General features: G+C 39.5%; 1 protein-coding gene across 3 annotated transcripts in view; it reads right to left on the bottom strand.

The window, feature by feature from the left end:
• Window positions 1–15757: 15757 nt before the first annotated feature.
• The window catches only part of BNC1 (basonuclin 1), a 75388-nt gene continuing 71327 nt past the window's right edge, over window positions 15758–19818 (bottom strand). For all 3 annotated transcript variants that reach the window (XM_027886995.1, XM_027886996.1, XM_027886997.1), the window contains one exon: window positions 15758–18878. In XM_027886995.1, the coding sequence (XP_027742796.1) occupies window positions 18197–18878 (682 nt within the window). In that variant the 3' untranslated portion in view covers window positions 15758–18196. The remainder of the gene's footprint in view (window positions 18879–19818) is intronic.

Genomic DNA, 19818 nt, shown 5'->3' with positions numbered 1-19818 from the left:
AATGAACCTACTGGTGCTGACTGATCCCGACATCCCTGAAGGGCTGGGCACAGGTCCAAGGAGCCGTCTCAGAGTAGATCACTCTGCCATATGTTTGCCTTTCTACACAAACATTTGCCAGGAAATCTATCACCGTCAATGCAGCACCATCATGTGACATGATAATAAAAATGTTTATGTGCAGTCTCTCTCTGCGTTTTGCAGACAGGGAAGTATCTGTAGGAATGAGGATACTGCTGTACCCTCTCTTTTAACTAGCACATTTGTTTTTTGGCAATAGCTTTGATCCTCTCAGTGTCCTTCTTCTGTCAGTAACCACTCTGGTTTAGATTAAAGACAAATGCTCCATTTCTCTCATTTTTCTTAGTGAAGTGCTCCTGCAAGCTCCTTTGTTTGAAGCCTGTGCTTCAAACACTTGAAAACTAGGGCTTTGAGTCCCTGAATGTTTGCCTCCAGATTCATGGCATCCAGTTCATTGCCAGGCATGTCCAAGGCTGCTGCCCCACAGCAGGGCATGCTCAGCTCCATTCCACTGGATGGGCAGTGGCATTTGGAGATGCTGCTACAGGAACGAGCAGCAGCCAAGTCAGAACATGTACAGTTGTTATTACAATTAGTGCAACTGATGGGAATCTGGGTTATGCTGTGTTGCTCCCAAGGCCTGGAGCTGAATTGTTACTGCCTGTCCTTATACTGAGTGAATCACTCAGTTGTCCTACAGAAAACTGCAAGAATAAATGACTTGAGTAGAATGAATGTTGTAGTGCAGACACCTTGTATGAAAAATCCCATGGAGGCAAACTAGAGATTCTTTGAAAGACTGAATATGTCACTTTGTGTCACCATGTATTGGGATATGCCTGTGCAGTGTCAACAGCTGAATATCTGCTGGATTCAGTGGAGCCTTCCCTTCCCTGGCTAACAAAACTGCTGGGGGTGGATTTTAAAATGTTAATTTATTCCATCTTTAAGGCTTGGTCCCAGTGCTGGGCTTTTGTTTTCTAGATGTTCTGTATTTGTCACCTGGGAGAAAGTGTCAATATGATGGCAAAAGTAGTTTCATTTCTAACCTGTAAAATGCACACAAACCACCCAACTCCATTCTGTATTACAGCAGACACCCATGCACCCTGACACATGGCTCTTGCTATTTAGAGGGAAAGCTTTTTTCTACATTTTGGTGGGTTTTGCACTAAAAATCAGGGAGGCCCAGCTGGGGGCTCCTGCACTATTTAAAAGGATACCGCAGGGCTGTTTTAGGGTAAAAGTAGAAACAGATGACACTATGTGAAAAGGGTTTCTCACTTGCTTGCCAAAATCTCTACATTTTCAAAATTCAGCTATGTATTTTTAAATATTAATTTCTGTGACAATTTATAACATAAAAATGCTTTTAAAGTGGACTCCAAAACAGACTTTCTAAATGTTCTTGCTTTCTGTTGTACTTCTTATCTTATTTGTACTGTGAAAGGAAGATAATGTTGGCTTTCTCTGAAGTTGGCTTACTTTGAGAAATATACGTACTATGAATTTTGCGTTCCTTACAATGCTAATGATGCGCATAACAGGCAAAAAGTAATAAAAACAATGGGCATTTTTAAGGATTTGATGGGCTACGTGTTCCTGCAAGCTGCAATCTCAATTGTTTCATCAGGGTTGAGCATAACAGTGTAGGGAAACTTTTCTCTTAATGTTTGATCCTCTGTGAAACAATGGAGTCAGTTTGCACCTTTGTATTGACTATCCTCAGTTGGACACGTGTTTCTTTATGAACATTGCTTGTAGTGCCAATTTCTACCAGAAAATGTTCAAATTATTTTCAGTTTGGATTACTAGATCTTTTAGAATATTTTTGAGGATGACATGGAAACCAAGCACTCAGAACATCTTATTTACATGTTTCTCCTTCAACACTAAAATGGCCACCAGAGTGCTTAAATTACCTAAAATGTCAGTGCAGATTGGCAGGCTCACAGGGATAAGCAATACAAAACTCAATTCAGCCACAGTTATGGGGGAGTGTATAAAAAGTAAAAAATTTTGCTTGCTTTGCACATGTCTAGCTCATAGCCCCGAAGAGCCTATGCCTGTGACAAATGTTTGTCACGAAAAACAGGTACAGGCAGGTTATGAAATCTGCCTGCATCTGGAGGAAGGAACAACATTCAGGTCCAATATCATAGCCAGGGTTATCACAGTGTAAATTGTATTTGTGATCAGTAGAAAATAATGTAAAATATATCTGAGTGATTTGTTCTGGCATGTCAGAGAAACTAAACTGTATGAATACAACTCTGTATTTTAGGGAATACATTCTGTATATTTTAAGCATTCCAAGGTTGCATATTCTATTTACCACAGAAAAATGATGCCGTTAGTGTAGATCCAAGAAGAGTCAAACAATGTGTTAGGAAGGAGGTATCAGGTCTTCTGCCTCTTAAACATCAGGGAATAGGTCAATGGGCTCTTTGAGTAAGACAAAGGTTGTAAGACACATGGTTTCCTCTAGAAATCAAAAGCCAAGCAGCGCAGGAATTCCTAAGATATATCTAGAACTGGTGTGAGGAGCTGCTTGTCAAATAAGAAGAGGCAGAACATGAAAACTGACTGAGAAGGAATTCTGAACAAGTAGTTACTTATAGAGGCTGGACTTCGGGATGGGCTGCAGGATGAAAGAGCTTTAGGCTAAGATTATCTGATTTCTTCCTCAATCAGAAAATCTGTGACTCTGGATATTCTTTCAAACGAAGAGATGTGTGTGAACTGAGCTAGTCCACAAGTATTCAGTGTTGGCTGTTTGGGTCAAGAGGAGCAGGAATGTGTTAGTATGAAAACTAACTGATGTTAGTCAACAAAACCATAAAACACTATAAAGCTGAGATATCTAAACTGGGCTTTGGTCTGAGGATAAGCCAAGAAAGTCTGGCATTTTATTTTTTTCCCTCTTTTTTTTTTTTTTTTTTTTTTTTAAGACAAATGGGAATTCCACTGAGAGGCTTAAGTTTAGAAATTAATATCTGAACCCCTCCAAGAAGTCTGTCAGACTGTCACTCACACCAAAAGTTCACTACCATTCTTTGTACATGTGGCCACCAGCTACACTCTGCTGAGTTTAAAGCAGAGAAAGCTGCAGTTGTAAATGTCCAGGGAAACTGCTGAAATGTAATCTATGATGTATTTGTACTATGCAGCTGGTGGAGATGCTCTGTTTGAGCACAATCAAAAACTTGAAGTCAGTAGGAATCTTTCCATTAACTAATAAACTTTGCATGAGGGCGATTTTATGGCATAATTAGCTCCAAATTGCAATGATTGTACTGCCTGTACCACAGCACTGACTGATCAGCTATACTTCTAGACATTTTGTGATGTCTTTTTATGGATTTGGGGAGAAAATAATAGCATATGCTTATGAGTTTCAATTTGCATGAGAAGCTTGAATCCTATTTTCTGGAGGTAAACTTGGGACTCTTCTAAATGATGCCTGGTGGACACTCATTGAACCTCAGGGCCTTTGCTAGTTTGCTGTTTCTGGTGCTGTCCCAGAGCAAAACTAGTTTCCTTCTCAGAAATGGGAAGCCAATGCTTCTGACAGCCTCCAAATTTTGCAACATAATGGAAAAAACTATTGGGTCAAGTCCTGCTTTAGCTTTATTCAACCTGCCCCGTGCTGAGGAACTGGCAGCGTAGTGAGAGCTGTACCACTGTGTCCAAAAAGCACTGCGACTACTGACAAAAGAAAATACCAGTGAGGAAGCTTCTGTAGGACAGACCAGCACGGGGATTGTGGCCTCAACATTTTGCTGATCATTTGCTGCTGCAGTTAACAGCTCTCTCTGAAGGTACTTAGCACAGGCTGGTGCTACTGCCATAGTCGACTTGCCCGAAGGATTTGTCCATCTGGACTTTCTCCTCTCCCTGCATTAGCTAAAGGTGCATCTCCAGCACAGCTGTTGCCAAGGCCATGGACACACTGCTGTCTGCCAAGACACTGCTGGATCAAATGGGCTGCTGCTTCCCAGGGATAGCCTGAAAGTGCTGCCATTGTTATACTTGAGTACAGATCCAAGTCAGATAGTTTATTTTCTCTAAAGAGAGTCATTCAGCTCTCACGGAAAGGACAGAGAGAAAAGCCACATAAAAAATATCTATGCTGCTGTTAATGTAGTCCTTCCAAGGCCTCTGACCTTTCTCATCTGGAGGGTTTTCCAAGCTTCGTTCCAAAACAGAGATCTGTATTTCCCTGAAGTACTGAATAATTTCCAGCAGAGGTCTCTGCCTACTAATAATTCCAGTCTGGCTGGACTGCTTATGCACCACAGGGTTCAAAAGTCAGCGCTAGGCTTTGCTTCTTCACGGGAGTAAGAAAAAAACCCAAGATTTCAAGAATCTGAGTGCCTGGGAAATCATCATCATCTTTGCAGGGCAGTAATGCCCATCAGTTACATACACAGAGATGATCTCAAGGAAGGCTTCCTTATGTAAGTTATTATTTATTTTAAATAATTCTCTTGAGGTTTGCACAGCACATACAGCCTACCTAAAAACCCCACATTTCAAAGAATTTAAGAACTAAGAGCCCCTCATTGTCAAATATATCAGAGAATTATTAAACTGTAAATATCACACTTCTTGCATGTAAAACAGACAAGTTCATTTCAAGCAAGGAAAAGAAACTTCTCCTGTCTTCTCAGAGGTAACTGTGATCCCTAAGTTGAGATCTAACCATGCTTAGGGGGGAATTGCTCCAAGAGACATTCAGCTTTCAGGCTAAAATCTCTTTGCATTTCATCTGGCTTTAATGCAAGTGTTCCATCTGCTTAGGAGACAATTATTTATTTTTATGCTTGCACTTCCCTGTCTTTAATTTTATTTACCAGTCCACTTCACTGCATGGGATGCACTCAAAAAACGCAAGGTGCTAAATAGAAGCATTAAACATTTCTACTTTTAGGTCTGGTCTGTAATTGCTCTGTGCAGCACCCCAATTTACTAAGAAACATCAAGAAGTCTCAAATGGAGGCTCTTTTGAAGCTCAAACAATAACATCAGGGTAGGGCAAGTTCCCTTCCCTCACCTCAGGAAAGAACCTTACCCTATGCCAAGCTGTTTGCTGGTGTGTACATTTTGTTACAGCAGAAATGCAAGACATGAGAGTCTTGCAGCAGAACCACCACGATTTCCCCAGCTCTTAATACACCCACAACACCTGCTTGTGTGCCACGTTACACTAAATGTGGCACAACAACAAGGGTTAATGGCTGTTCATCCTGAAATCTTCTTGACAAACATATCCTGGTGTGGTGTCTCAACTGTGATGTGAAAGGTGCACATTCCCCTCGTCTCTGGCTGTTCAAAAGCCACAATTCTATATTTCAGATTGAAACAAGGCCAGTGACCAGCCCAGCACATCTGTGTCACCACCACCAGCTTCTTTAAAGAGAAGACCACTGGACAAGTATCACTGGAGCATGGACAAGGTCTGATCCCACCCATCACAGTGGGGGGACTCACAGCAGCAGTTTTTGTAGGGAATGCCTGAAGAATCACAAGCCAATTTCTTAATAGCTCTTTACTCATTTCATGAAGTCTAGCATTATTGGATGGTAAGTCTGCATACACACATGCTCTCACCCCCTTCATTTCCACAAAATATTACAAGTTAGGGCATTGAGGTAGTACTGGAAGCTGCATATATAGCACTGAGAAAAACACTGAAAACAAATTCAGCCTTAGAACACAACAAACAACAATTGCAAAATGAGAAAAGGTATTAATGCTCTTTGCAACACCTGGCAAAAGGCCTCCAACTCACCTTAGCACAGGAGCAAAGTTTACTCCAACCTACACCAACTAAACATATTGGAACTGTTAAGGTGGCGTTATATGGCTGTGACTGCCAAATTCCAAGATCACTGTAATTCACTGTCCAGCTCTGACTCCTCCCATTCATGCCCAGCGAGCAGAAGGTGTATGTATGGAACGAACAGACTGATAAATGTGCTCACTTGCTCAGTGTCCACTGCTATAGCAAGTCCTTTGGGAGGAGGAACTTCTTAGGATTTAGCACAAGGAATTTTAATCAAACAGCAAAAAGTTCCACTGTGTCTCAAACTGAATGTTTTAGTCAAATCAATGCCTGCACCTGTCTTCTGCTTATAATTCACCATGAGACAGAAGTCCCTTGGTAATCTAGTAGAAATTCTTGCAGTCCTTTGAAAAAAATCACTTGCAACTCAGTAGTTCTTTGATTTGCAAACTCTGGGTAGAATTTGATTCATGTTTCACTCCCTCTTTCCCAGAAAATATCCACATTTCAGCTAAAGCTGATCCTTGTTTTGTTAATATTTTCTCTGATTTAAGATGGTATGTGGATTTTTTGGGGAAGACACCATAATCTAATCTGTCCTGCTAACTTGCATTTAGCTGAAGAAATGTGATTATGATAATGGGGAGACAAGAGCCAGACCTGGATATCAGGGTTCAGTTCCAGTTCCAATACTTTGCAGTTTCTTCCCACATAGCTGTTGCAAGTCCAAATGACAAAGTAGATAAAACTCCCTGCTCTCTCTACCCTGCCAAATAATCTTAAAACTGAAAGGCCCTGGAAGAAGGCACAAAGGGACAGAGGATTGTCTGAGAACAACACAAAGATTTAATTTGAAGCTATTCATGTTAAGAACCTCTGAAAACTCACAACATAAGAGACTACATCTGAGGATCTTATCCTTCCCTTTTCCAAAGCCAAGGACAGCCATATTCTCCTCTACACCAAGAATGACAAAGACTGTTTCATCAACACCTCTGAGCTCTGCAGCAAGCACAAAAATATCTCTGTGGTCTAGAACAGGGAGTACAATTGACCATGTCCCTCCCTCCTTCTTAGTGCTTTTTTTTTTTTGTTAGTTTTCCATAAACATTCCACTTTGTCCCTGAGCCATGATCTTCAGAACAAGACCATTCAAAACCTTTACATTAGGAAGAAATAAAACAAATGGCAAGGAAAATGAACTCAGGTTAAAAGATCAAAGGCACATTTGTCACGTTTTGCACCACAAGAAGCTCCAAGTGAGTTTATTTGATCACAGACTAAAGGTCTGCCTTGAGCTCAACCATTAACTGAATTTTGATCCATACGAGGGACCAGAATGAAGAAGAAAAGTATCAAGTAAAGAAAAGATGAGCAATAGAAAAAGAAAAGATGCTTTGGCCTTGTTTTGTGTCCAAAAGAGGCTCTTATGTTCACTTCACATGAAAGAAGCAGAGAGACCGAGGAACTTCTGTCTTTGTTTAGGTTAGATAAGAGTTGGTCCCTCCCTTCCTAAAGAGGAAAAACATGGCCTTTTTTTTCAGTAGCCTAGAGCTATCTTCAAGAAATGAATATAGGGTAAGAGTAGACCAGGGGCCCAGCTGAAGGTGAGGCATAATCCAACAAGGGAAGAGGGTTTATGGGTATTTTTTTCTTGGCATGTGGTCTTCTTAAGAAAACTGCAGCATAGCAGAAGGTTTCAGAGCCATCTTCCCCCCACAACTATACTTCTGATTCACATCTGCTACTGCAAAGCATTTTAAAGTGTCCTCCTATTGAGAAAGATTGCCATTGGCCTGGAAAAAAAATACTTTTCCCCCCCCTACATACTGACTTCAACAGAGATATACATTTATTATGTGAGAGAAGAATCTGAGAATAACAGAAAACAGAAGCAGAAGTGCACAAATTATCCAAGATCCTCACTTTTAAACTTGGAATGTGGTCCAGCTTTTAACAGAGCACAAGAAAACAACAGAAAAAAAGCTCAACAATAGAAGAAAAACATTGCTGAACAATGTGGAGGAAGGAGGAAGCCACAAGATTACAACTCTTTACTCTCGGTTAAGAATATTAAGATCTCAGCAATATTTCAATACTTGCAGAAGAAGAGAACTTACATTTATTCCACTTGTCAGATAACTGGCACAATACTGCCATTATGTAGTTGTTTTACAAAACTGAGTGCTATTAATTCAGTTACCTGCTGGTGTGAATTCAAGGCTTTCAACTGATGAGACATTATAATTCCAACAGCCACTGGCAATTTCATGCATGATAAAGTCGCACAGACAGTATTCATTTCTAAAAATTAAAAAATTATATACTTTTGCTGTGTACTGCTACTCAAAGTTAGCACTTCAAAAGTGAGAGGAAATAGGAAGGCCATGATTTGATTATGTGAATAATCTTTTCTTATGTCACAGTCCACATGAGAAAGATCTCGTAACATAGTCCTTGGGTAAGGATGCAACACTGGGCTTGGTTTTCACACTGTAAACAACAGATAAAAATGGAATATTAACAGCACTTGGAATTATAATGCATCACGTTTTGGCCTGGCTGGCTGGAGGAATACAATGATGAATATCTGAGCTTTCCCAAAACACACTTCCTGTAACCTGCCAGTGGCAGCAATTTCTCCATGCTTGGGTTTTTTTCTCACATTTCTAATTCCCACTTAGCTTTAGATTCTATAAGAATTCTCAGACTGAGAACAGAAATATCTTTGTTTTTTCCCCTTCATTTAATCAAATTTTACTTCTGAAGTTTTGCATTGGTGCAAAGGAGCCACGTAGCTGCTAAGGAGGGTGTAGGATTTTGTATCAGGACCCTGGATTGGAAGAGTGGGATGAAAAGGCCAATCACTGTGTTACAGAGAAAAAACCTCAAAGCACACTCAACCCAACTATACAATTGTGATACATCTTAAGCCATGAAATTTGCAGTGAGAATAACCTTCTGTGAATCTGGGTAGGAGTCCTTAGGACACAACGAGGCTGTGAGTTGAAACTTGCACCAGGATGGACACAGATCCCACACCTGGATCCAGAAACTTGGACTGCCCTCCAGATCAAACGCAGCTCCTGTAAAGCTTTCAAGTGTCTTGAATATCCAACTGCCCCCAGCTACTTCTTCCAAACAGTAACCTCCTTCTGCTAACATGGCAGCGTATAATTATTTTAACAAGAACAGCAACAAAACAGCATTCAAGTTGGACTTGTGACTCAGTCCTGGGACTTTTGAGAGGCCTCAAGGCCAAAACTCTGGCCAAAACTTCTCTTTCCAACCTATGTTTCACTTGAAAGTATTTTCTGTATGCAGAATTAAACATTTTTATCTTAATTTGAAATGCCCCGAGACTCTCCTTTGATGTGGAGTTAGGAAAAAGGTGCACTCTTTGCTGTCCACAGAATTTGTGCAATTTTGGGATTTTCCACTTTACATCCATGTTAAAGCACAAGAGAAATACACCTAAGAAAGAACTGTGATTTATTATAAAGATAGAAAGTATAAATACAAAAAGAGAAATTGGAAATCAGAAAGATATTTTCTTCCTTTCTAGAAAAGTATCACTACTTCATGAGGTACTCTGAATTCCAGGAGCAGGACACCAAGTAGGGCAGTATTTCTCATCTGCTCTGCTAAACTGTGTTCTGCAGGGATTTCTGGGATAGAGTGTGCTCACTTTAGCTTGCAGGATTCTTCGTGGTATTTATATTAGTGCAGAAATTGTTGATGTAATGTCATGATGGTGGTCTTCTACCCAAATCCAACATGTAATTAGCATGATTAAACCCACAGCTTTTCAAAGAAACTTTGGCATGCTTTTCTAGAAGGATATGCAGACTTCTTGAGTTTTCAGTACATATCTGAATGCAAATATGCATGTTTGATTTCCCCTGAGTGCTGTGTGAACAGTTATTATTACTGACCTGGAAATTATTCTACTTTCCCTATTTGACTATTGTTTTTGTCTGGGTTAATGCATCACTGAAACCAGATGTGCAACACTGGATATATTTCCATTACTTAACATGATCATGTGTATTTATTATCCCGATGTTTGAAGCAGTAACAGTTGGTTTGTGCTGCACACTTCATGATCTTGGCCTGTTACAATGACCAACAGGCCTCATAAGACAAAATACAGGGTGTTGTAAGGAATCTATGTGAAGTGAGGCATTGCCTGGGATATTACTGCAATGAACCACTTGAAACAAAAGGGAAGATAATTTAGATTTTAGTTTTCTAAAGCATGCCTCTGTTAGATTTTACACAGGCATCTACCATGTGGCAGAACCAGCACCAGCTCCCATTGTTAGCAATGAAAAGGCTGGTCTGGCCAGTTCTAATTTCAGCCAGAAGAGTGCAGCAGGATATACATGTGCTGAATGTGTCCTCACAGGGCAGACTCAGAAAACGGCCCCAAAAAATTTAAAAATCACTCACTCTCTGAAATAATAACCTGACATGTAAAACAAAATAAATGACAGTTTAACAACAAATCGATTTCTTTCAGTCACAGAGAAAGGCAACAGAAAGGAGATGATAGTTGACCAAAGAGTGGCTATTGCTCTTTAGCTCTGAAAACAGAGTAATTTACATTGCTGTAAACAAAAAGACTGGTAATCGAGGAAGTGATTGTGAATACTGAAGATTTTCTTAAAACAAAGAACTAAAGATTGGGGGAGTGTAATAACATCAACCAAAAAATACCTTTGCAATAATCTTCCATAGGGACACAAAAAGGCTTTTACAGAACTGGGTTCTTAATTGTGCAATATCACAGCACACATCCAAGCCTTTATCAGCTCTCCAGTTTTGTTATTCTCGCAATTTTCTTCTGAGGTCAGAAACTACTGCTCTGACTGTGGCAGAAAATGCCTTTGCAGATCTTTGCTTAATTTTAAACAGCGAGTTACGAGCTATGGCTGGAATTTTCCTGCAGGTCTCCTGAGCTCCAAACCAGCTCCATTACCTGTAGATAGCCCTTCCCCTCCTCCGCATGGAGAGCACGTACCAGACTCCCATCTGCTCAAGGGCACCAGCAAGAAAGCAAAGAGTGTGTAATGCGGTGTTGGCAGCTCCATGTGAGAACAGGCATTGGTTTTTTGTTTCCAGATGAACTGCAGGGTCTGAGTAAGGGGGAAACCCCCATCCCTTTACCAAAAAGAGTGTTGCAAACATCGGGTGAGAAATTGAGGCTGCTTTCCAACCGTATCCTTAGAAGAGGGTTTTTTTTATAGAATCATAACAGAATACAGGAAAAAGAAGGGAGAGTACCCTTCTCAAATGCAACAGGGAAAAGAGTGGGAAAAGAGAAAGTGAATCAGAGAATTTTCTTCCACAGAAGAAAACAGAAATTTTCCCTTTCATTTCAACATGCAGATATTTTTCCATTCCTGCTTCATCTTCCATACTGGCAGTGGCCACTGGCACCATCCATTTAATGGTCATGGCTGTTCACACCTTCACAGCTTCCAAAATGGGTTCTCCTCCATTCAGTTCCTACTCTTTTCTCCAACAAAGACATCCTCCCTTTCTGCCACAAATAATACTCCAGAAGGAACTCCTCATAAAAGATTCTCCCTCTGTGGATAGTGGTAACACACAAAAGTGCACAAATGTCACCCTCATCAGTAACTTTGTGCTCCATGCACTCCTTCACCGTTTGGAACCACCCTGTGGTTGCTCTCCAAATTGCAGCCCCCAAAATTTCATTCCCATTCTCTTCTTCATTCTTGTTTATGCAAAATAAGGCTGAGAAAAAGAAAAAAAAGGAGCCTGGAGATTTTTGACAAACTCCACAGCAGCGAGAGAAAGCCACGTGCACCATCCCTGCTGCCTTGGAAAGGATGGAGATGAAGAAACAGATAAGGACGGGCACAGCAGCAGGTCCACCTACTCTGTCCCATGTATACAGAGGGTAAAACTAGGGGGAGGCAGAGTACTGGGAAAGCAAGGCTAAGTAGATGGTTTCACTCAGTGAGTTTTTCCTGCAGATGTCCAGGAAGGCAGAGGGGCTCACAGTCTACAGGACATGAGCAAAAGCTGGAAACTCTGCACGGTGACTTTCTGAAGAGAGAGAAGCCCTCATTTTTGTAGGTATTATTACCAAGCCCTGCTCTACTTTGCCCAGGACAGTATTAGGCAAGTTGCTCTAGCTTGGAGCACACTCTGTTCAAGCTGTGTGCAGCCTGAGGAGCCTGCGTGCACCTCTCGCTTGCATGTGGCCTCTCTGTGCTCAGGAATCCAACGTAAGGTTTATATCATCCCACACAGAGGTGCAGATGTCAGCTTCCCAGAGCAGCAATAACATGTCTCCTCTCCAGTAAGTTATGTTGTTTTCCCAGCGTCTCCTCTGAAGTCACTCTGGCTGCTCCTGGTTCTTCCACAGCTCCATACACCACACACTCACACATTTTGTTCACTTTGAGAATTTTTTGGCTGGAGACTGTCAGATGTCATAAGGCATATCTGTCCAGATTTTGAACTTGCCTAAACTGGCAGAGCTCACTCAGACTTAGTGTTTTATATCTGCACAGGATCTGTCTCATGCTTTCTTACCAGCAAAGATAACACTAGAGCAGTTGTTATACTGGTCATGTAGAGATATAGCTGCAAATTAGTCATTTACAGTGGAACTGGGGTGTAGAAATCAATAAAACTTATTTGTTCTTTGTATTATACTTTGACCTGCTTCAGTAAAGTACCAGTTACAAAGCAGTGTAAGCAGCCAACATGAGCCTATGTACACACACATGTAACAACCCTTGTTGAGACACAATTCCAGTATTATATGCCCTGTTCTACTGAATCCCTTGAAATTAATCCCAACTTATATTATCATACATGAAAGCAGAATTAGGTTTAACATGAATATGCAGCCCTATGCATATGCAATTTTACTATGTATTGATATATGCGTGCATAAAATTCCTATGCATACAGTGCATATATATATATGTAGTCATTCGTATAAATCAGCAGATTCAAATAAGATATTTTCCTAGAAAACAGCTTGTATAATGACATAGTTAATAATTTTGGAATTAAAATGAGAACTCAGATTATAATCTTTTTATCTGCTCAGTTTTACTGCAGTGCAAGTTGCTCAGGACGGACCTTAAAGGTGATGTGTTACTTGCAACTCAAGAATCCTCTTTTTAAAAAAATTAGGAAGCCATTGCAGTTTATTGTCGTGACTGAACAAATGTTGGGAGTAGCTGTTTCTGAATTTGAGTGGATAAAAAGAGAGATGAAAATAATCCAGGGTAATTCAGTTTATCCTTGACAGCCACCTCACTGTCCTTAGGCTTCAATGAGAAGGGCAGACTGGGCTTCTTCTGGTCTTGAGAAACATTACTCTGTGATAGGAGATGTGCAGACAGGGAATGAGTAGGAAATGTGTTACACACCTTAAGAAACTTACGGTCTGACTCAAAACCTGAAAAAAGTCAAGGCAGGGAAACTTCAAAAGTACTGAGCTCTCTCAGTCATACTGACATGGAAGGCTTGGGCTTTTTCTAGTGCACGGTGTGTGCATCTATGACCTTTTTTCGAACAGCACATCAACACCCTTCTCCAAAAAGTGGTAACTAATTCTTCAGTGCAACCTTTTTTCTTAGACTTGCAACTACTACAGTGTTCAATGACTGCCCCTACGTAAATCTGTAAGCTTCAAAAGAGTGGTAGATGCAGGAACTAACAATAACCACAATATTATAGAAATATCACACATGGAAATCCCTACACTGAATGAACAGAAACTACAGAAGAAGATTAGTGACCAAAGATTTAAAAGACTGAAGCAAAGAATCAGCTCACACTTAGAACATGTTTGGATTGGCCTTGATTTATTGAAAAGAAAAAAAAAACCTTTCAAAAGATTGTAGAATGATGCTGATATATGGTACTCTCACAATCCAAACCAGTGAGAGTTTTGCTAGAGACTTTGGCAAGCAGGAGTTCAACAAACTCTTTTAACACTGCACTCGGCAAAGCAACTTCTGAGCTTATTAAACACATGCATCTGCAGGCAATAATGGGTAGCAATTCACAGTCAGTTTTACCAGTTTGGAATAGGAGCTACAAGAACATAATACAAAAGGCTTCTGGGAAGCTTTAAACCGGTGCAGAATTAGATGAAGTGCTCACCAGAGAGGGGCTGTCACGTCACAGCGTTACCTTTCCTTTACCTACTTACAGAACCCACGTGAAAGCTGAAGGCTGCTCACAGGGAATGGAGCTGACAGGACTGGAAAGTAACAGGGTGATGTTTCAACAGTGCATTTGCAAGTTAGAAACTTCACGTAATCCAAGGAGTGCCAAAAGGCACAGGGAGCTGGGGGGTGAGGGCAAGGGGAAATGAAAAGCCAGTCTACCTCCAGAAACAGACCTGCTGAGGTTACGTGCAAATCTCTCTAGCCAGCAATCTGTCGAGAGTTTTCCAAAAGTTTTCCAAGTCATTCAAAGCTGACTTGATCACACTATGCATACTTCATCCAACTTCAAACCTTTACCTTTTATATATTGTCTTGCCCTCCTCTCAAATCCAGGGCCCTGGCAGTAAATGCTGCTCTGAACAAAACCTTTGATCCAACCTTCCCTCTCTTATTGCATTGTTGTCTCCTTCCCAGTTCAGAGTAATACTCTCATTTCAGCTTGGAAATGAATGCTCACTTGCAGGCTGAATGGAATCCTTATGGGCTGTATCTCAGACTCCAAAGGTGTTTTTAGTTCAGCTGCTTCTCTTAAATCTGTGCTTACTGATTAATCAGAAGTTGCTTGTGAACCCTTTTCAAGGAGGACCTGGCACCCTATTTAAAAATCCCTGGACTAAGTCCAAGTAGTTTAGCTGTTTTTTAGGCTTCCCTATTCAATTCAGGGTATCAGACAGGTATTTTCAGAACTTGTTTCTCCACTTTGTGGGGCTTTGCAGTGTATAACTTCAGTAAAGATTCATCAGAAACAATACCCTCTGGTTTTACCACAGTTCTTTTCAAAGTGCTCAGAAAACTGGAGCTATAAAAACAGATCACTTACGCTCCATTCCAAATAGATTTCTGCAAACACTCCTGGTAAACACTATGACACTAACTTTGCAGAGTGATGTAGACTTGCTACCACAAACTATTCAAAATACCTGTGTTCTGAGGCATTGGATGCTCAGACAGAGTGGCTACCCCGCAGTGTGCACTCGTGCCTTCTCCCTTGGAGTCACAGAAAGATGACTGCATCTACTTTTTGAGGCTTTTTTTTTCTAAGAAAGAAAGAAAGAAAAAAAAGATACAAATAAAAAAATGAAGCAACATACTTGGGTAGCAAGGGTGGGCATGTCCAGGCCCAGTTCGTATCTCATGCAAAGATTTGAGCCTCCAACTGTCCATACTCACAGATTGCAGATGTAAACATCTCTGGAACTCAGCCTCAGTCAGGGCAAGCTGCTTCAGCTTTCCAGACCAACTCTGAAAAGCTCCAAAAATAATGGTACTACTATTCTGAAGTTACTTCCTTCAACATCTGGGGTGAATATGTGATACGGGCTGCGAGAAGTATCACACGTATTTAAAACTAACAGGAGATGTCAAGGCTTGGTCCAACCACATTGTGGTCATTAGGAGGAGGGAGCTACACAAACGCTTCATGAGATACACATGCTGTTCTAGGGGTGCTAAGGGTTAGTCTGCTCTGAGAAATCTGCCATGCTCTCCAGATTTTTGAGAAATTACAAAAAAAAAATCCCTTTACAAAAGATAAAGGGGGCAAAAAATATCTATTTTTTAGCGTAGTTCTCAGTGAGGAGATATTTACCTTCTGTTTAATTGATGGCATTTAAACTCATCTCTACCCTTGCCTACTGCACAAAATAAAAAAAAAAAATCAATAAAATATCTGGCAACATTTATTACATTATTTCTAATGGTCATTAAAATGTCACTTCCTCATTACAGAATAAGTACCATTGTCAAAACAGTGCTCTCTACTGAAGGAATGTGTTTTCAAAATATTTTTTTTTAAATAAAAATTAAGAACAGTAGTATTTACAATCACAAAAGCCTACTCTTCTGAATCAACCAGAGGCATTATTATTTGTTTTTATTAACACATACAAAATTATTAAGGTATACAAATGTGTTTCCTTTTTTTGACACAGTGAAAACTAAATAAATGGGCATTACAGCATTAGTTTACATCACATTTTGTTTCAAAAAAACACAGTTTATGATTAAACAAATAGGTTTATATATATATAAAAAAAGAGCTTGAAATAGCTGGATAACAAATAATTGATTTTTACTATCAAAAGGCTGGGAGCAATTGTGTCCCCTGTGATTGTGCCCTTAGCTTTCAAACTGTGACCTCCACTGATATGAGTTTCTATTAAAAAACCAAAGAAAACGACAACAAAAAACCTCAACAAAACAAACACCAACCAAGTCCCCCCCAAAAAACCCCAAACACCAACTCCCCCCCAAACACAAAACCTCAAAGCAATGGCACAACTTTCCGCAGGACAGTATCTTTTCCTGACGGCTTCAAGCAAAATGAATTATTTTAAATATCACATAAACCTACGGTAAATTAAAAAAATAGAAGATTACTTTACACAATGCATGGAAACCATTTGTAGTGAGCACAAACATTTACAACGATGTCAGGTTTTTTCCTTGCATAACCCATACTCACACACAAACCACTTTTCAAAAGAATTAGTGAAATATTCAGTCCACTTTTGTTTCTTTTATACAATATGAAATGGTTACAATACCATAGTATTTTTTTTAGAATAAGTTAAACATCAAGACATATGGCAATAGCATTGTTCTATTCTTTCTACATACATATGAAATCCCAAATTTCAGTCTATTTTTATTCAGTCACAGAAATGAATAAAGACTTAAGATCCAGTTATACTGGAAAACTAGACTAGTTCTAGAAACCACAAATACTGTAAGCACTTTGGTATAATATGTACAGATTGTGCTGTCAATGTCATGCTTGCATACGAGAATTGATAACAGATTTCCACTGGTAAATTAAAGTAAAAAAGGTACTGTAAGACTTGCTCTCTTATTTCTTTTCCTCTTTGGAAATGAATCAGTCAAAGAAGACACACCACAAGTACACACACAGCATTTGTGTTATGTGACTACAAATTAAATATTAAAGTGTTTTTTAAATACAATGCAAGGCCAGTCTTCTTAAGTGCATAGAACGTAATGCAGAATACTGTTTAGTTACAGGGGCAAGTACAAAGACATGAAACTTTTTGACAGATATTGAACAATGTTCTTATTAAAAAGAGGTGTGAATGAGAATAAGCATTCTTCCATTGTTACAAACATCAACATGTTTTATCCCCCATTGGTAAAAGAAACAGTAAATGCTGAATCATGAAAAAGATATCTACTGCATCCATTTTATCTCTTCCTTTCAAAGGCTTAGAATTGCACCTTCAAACTCTTAAGCAGTTTGGATACTTGATTGGGTTCCTCCCCCCCCCTTTTTTTTTCTATTTATAACAAAAATTCTTCTCTTCCTTAAAGTGGAATTCAAAAAGTGCATTTTAAATTAAAGAATTAAAGGGTTTAATTTTTCCCCGTTTTATGGATGCATTTGTTGTGGTTCAGAAAATTTAGCGTAACTTATTCATTCTTCTATCCCTATAGTTTATCAGAATGTCTCAGATTTATTCAGGCAATCCTGCCAAATTAAGTAGCCTCTCCTCTTGCAAAGTAAATGGTATTAAATTCTACGAAATCCAAAATACTGCAACCTTCATTCAAGTGAAAGGGAAACTTAAGGAGTAAGGATTGCAGGATTTTCAGAATATTTGAACTGTATGCAAAGTTTTCCCAGATTTGCATTTTCTCTTTTGGATTTTGGGATACAGTAAACTGCAAATATCATGTTCCACTAATACTGCAAGTCAGCTTCAGAGTAAGGTCTCAGGAACAAAATGGTAGCCCCAAAACTCTCAACTCAACCAGAGGAAACTCACCTCAATCCTTAACTCTTTTCTTAAACAACACCACGACTCACTTAACATGTAAACACAAAGGACGATGGTCCTCATCTAAAGCTCCTATTTTTGGCAAGTAATACTTCACAGGTATCAGAAATACTCTAGTTAATGTCTCCATATTTCCCCCATTTCTAAGATGTTTTAGCTATTCAACATCAAACCAAACAATTGCACAAAAACTACAGCACCAAGCTTTGCTAACTGAAACTGCTGGAGAGCACACACAGGAGAAAAGAATTTGACTGTGGTTGTCGAGCGGGCTGGAAGTCAAATGAGTTTAAATAAAACTAATGTTAACACATTCCTTAATTGAAATGATTAATTCTTAGCAGAAATAAATTAAGATCAGTCTGATCTTACTGTAAGCTAGTTGGTGACCCAGACAGACTTTTGTGGAGATTGGGGTTTTGACTGTGCCTGTTCCGACTGCGAACAGATGAAAACATTGTGTTGCAACCTGGGACTTTGCATTTGTGGAGCTGGTGGAGATGCACAGTTTTGTAATGAGCCCTGAAAGTTCCTTTATTACTGTATGTTTTTTGACATATATGACAAGTTATTGGCAAACTGGAAGATAAATTTGTAAAGTTTTGATTAGCTTTGTCAATTAAAGAACAGTCTTGGTAGAGTTCATCATTGGACATTAGGCTGGGTCCTTCACAGCTTTCATCACTATCATCCAAGGGCATGGTGCATATTTCACTTCCTCCATCAGAATCCCAAGAAGAATGAGCACTGCTCTCAGATTTAATGCTGGAAGTAGTGCTTAGATCCAGAACAGCTCCATCATTTAATGGATCGTATCCATAACTCTCAGAACAGGGTTCTCTAATTTTGCTCATTGGGAAAACGTAGCTGCCTGTTCTGTTCATTCCTTTGAAGATTACAGAAGTATGTCCAACATGTTGTTTTAAAGAGACATCTTGGCAAAACTCCTTAGCCATGTCTTTCAAGAGGTATGTTGCATTGAAATGGTTGTTGAATTCCAGTGTATCTTTAGTCAGAAGCTTATGATGAAGATTTAGGTTTGAACTATGTCTAGAAGAACAAAGACAAGCTTAGCAAGAAAGTGTTTCGCCTCACTTAACAGCTGTTTCATAATGATCATTAACAAAGAAAAAAATCAATATTTAGTAGCATGCATGAACTGTACACTTCTGATTTGACCAACTGCCACACTGGGAGTGCACATGGATGATTTACATGTGACTGGGTTTCTGAACTTGCTTGCATTGGCATATAATCAGAAATAACTCCAGAAATCAATGTTTTAGATTCTCTCCTGCGTTGTGGACAGCTGTCTGCTCTGCTAGATCTATTGCTGGGCCTAAAAGAGTTGGGGGACAGACTTAAAACTGCAGATTGAACTGAGTCCATTCTATAATGGACTGAGAGGGGTAAAAAACAAGATTCTTTTGCAATGGTCAAAGCAGGAAAGGAGTGACACCTGAGTCTGCAAAACCTGCTGATGATCTCAAGTACTGTAACCACGTGCAGCTGTACACAGCAGTACAGAGCTTTTTTTTTGACAGGAATTTCCTTAAAAAAAGGAATATTGAATTTTATGCAACTTGCAGTTTTCGAATGGGCATCTCTGGGTTCTGTTTAAAAACACCAAACATACAAAATCACTGCTCCTCACTGAATACTATCAATCAGCTCACTGGCAAATTCCAGGCTCTGTCCAGAAGATTGAGTTTATTATAAGACTGGCAAAATATTTGTTTTTCCCCTTGCCATCATGGTTTAATCAGAACCATGAATTGTTCAAAAAGGCACAGAAATATTTTGTACTTGCAGTCACAGTACTCTATGTTAAAGTCTAGAAACTTCTGCAAAGTTGTTCCAAATAACTACTGTTTTGTACAAAGCTTGTGAACTTTTTTTCTGGGTTGGCTTGCCTTTTTTTTTTTTTTTTTTCCTTAAATAAACCATCTTCCAAAAGCACCTATGTTAAAGCCTATCTGAATATACTGGT

The sequence above is a fragment of the Empidonax traillii genome, unplaced genomic scaffold (assembly GCF_003031625.1).
Source record: "Empidonax traillii isolate 1590-97213 ecotype Southwest subspecies unplaced genomic scaffold, ASM303162v1 scaffold201:size1909950, whole genome shotgun sequence".
NCBI lineage: Eukaryota > Metazoa > Chordata > Aves > Passeriformes > Tyrannidae > Empidonax > Empidonax traillii.
The sequence above is the reverse complement of the archived record's forward strand: the minus strand, read 5'-3'. Positions and strand labels throughout refer to the sequence as shown.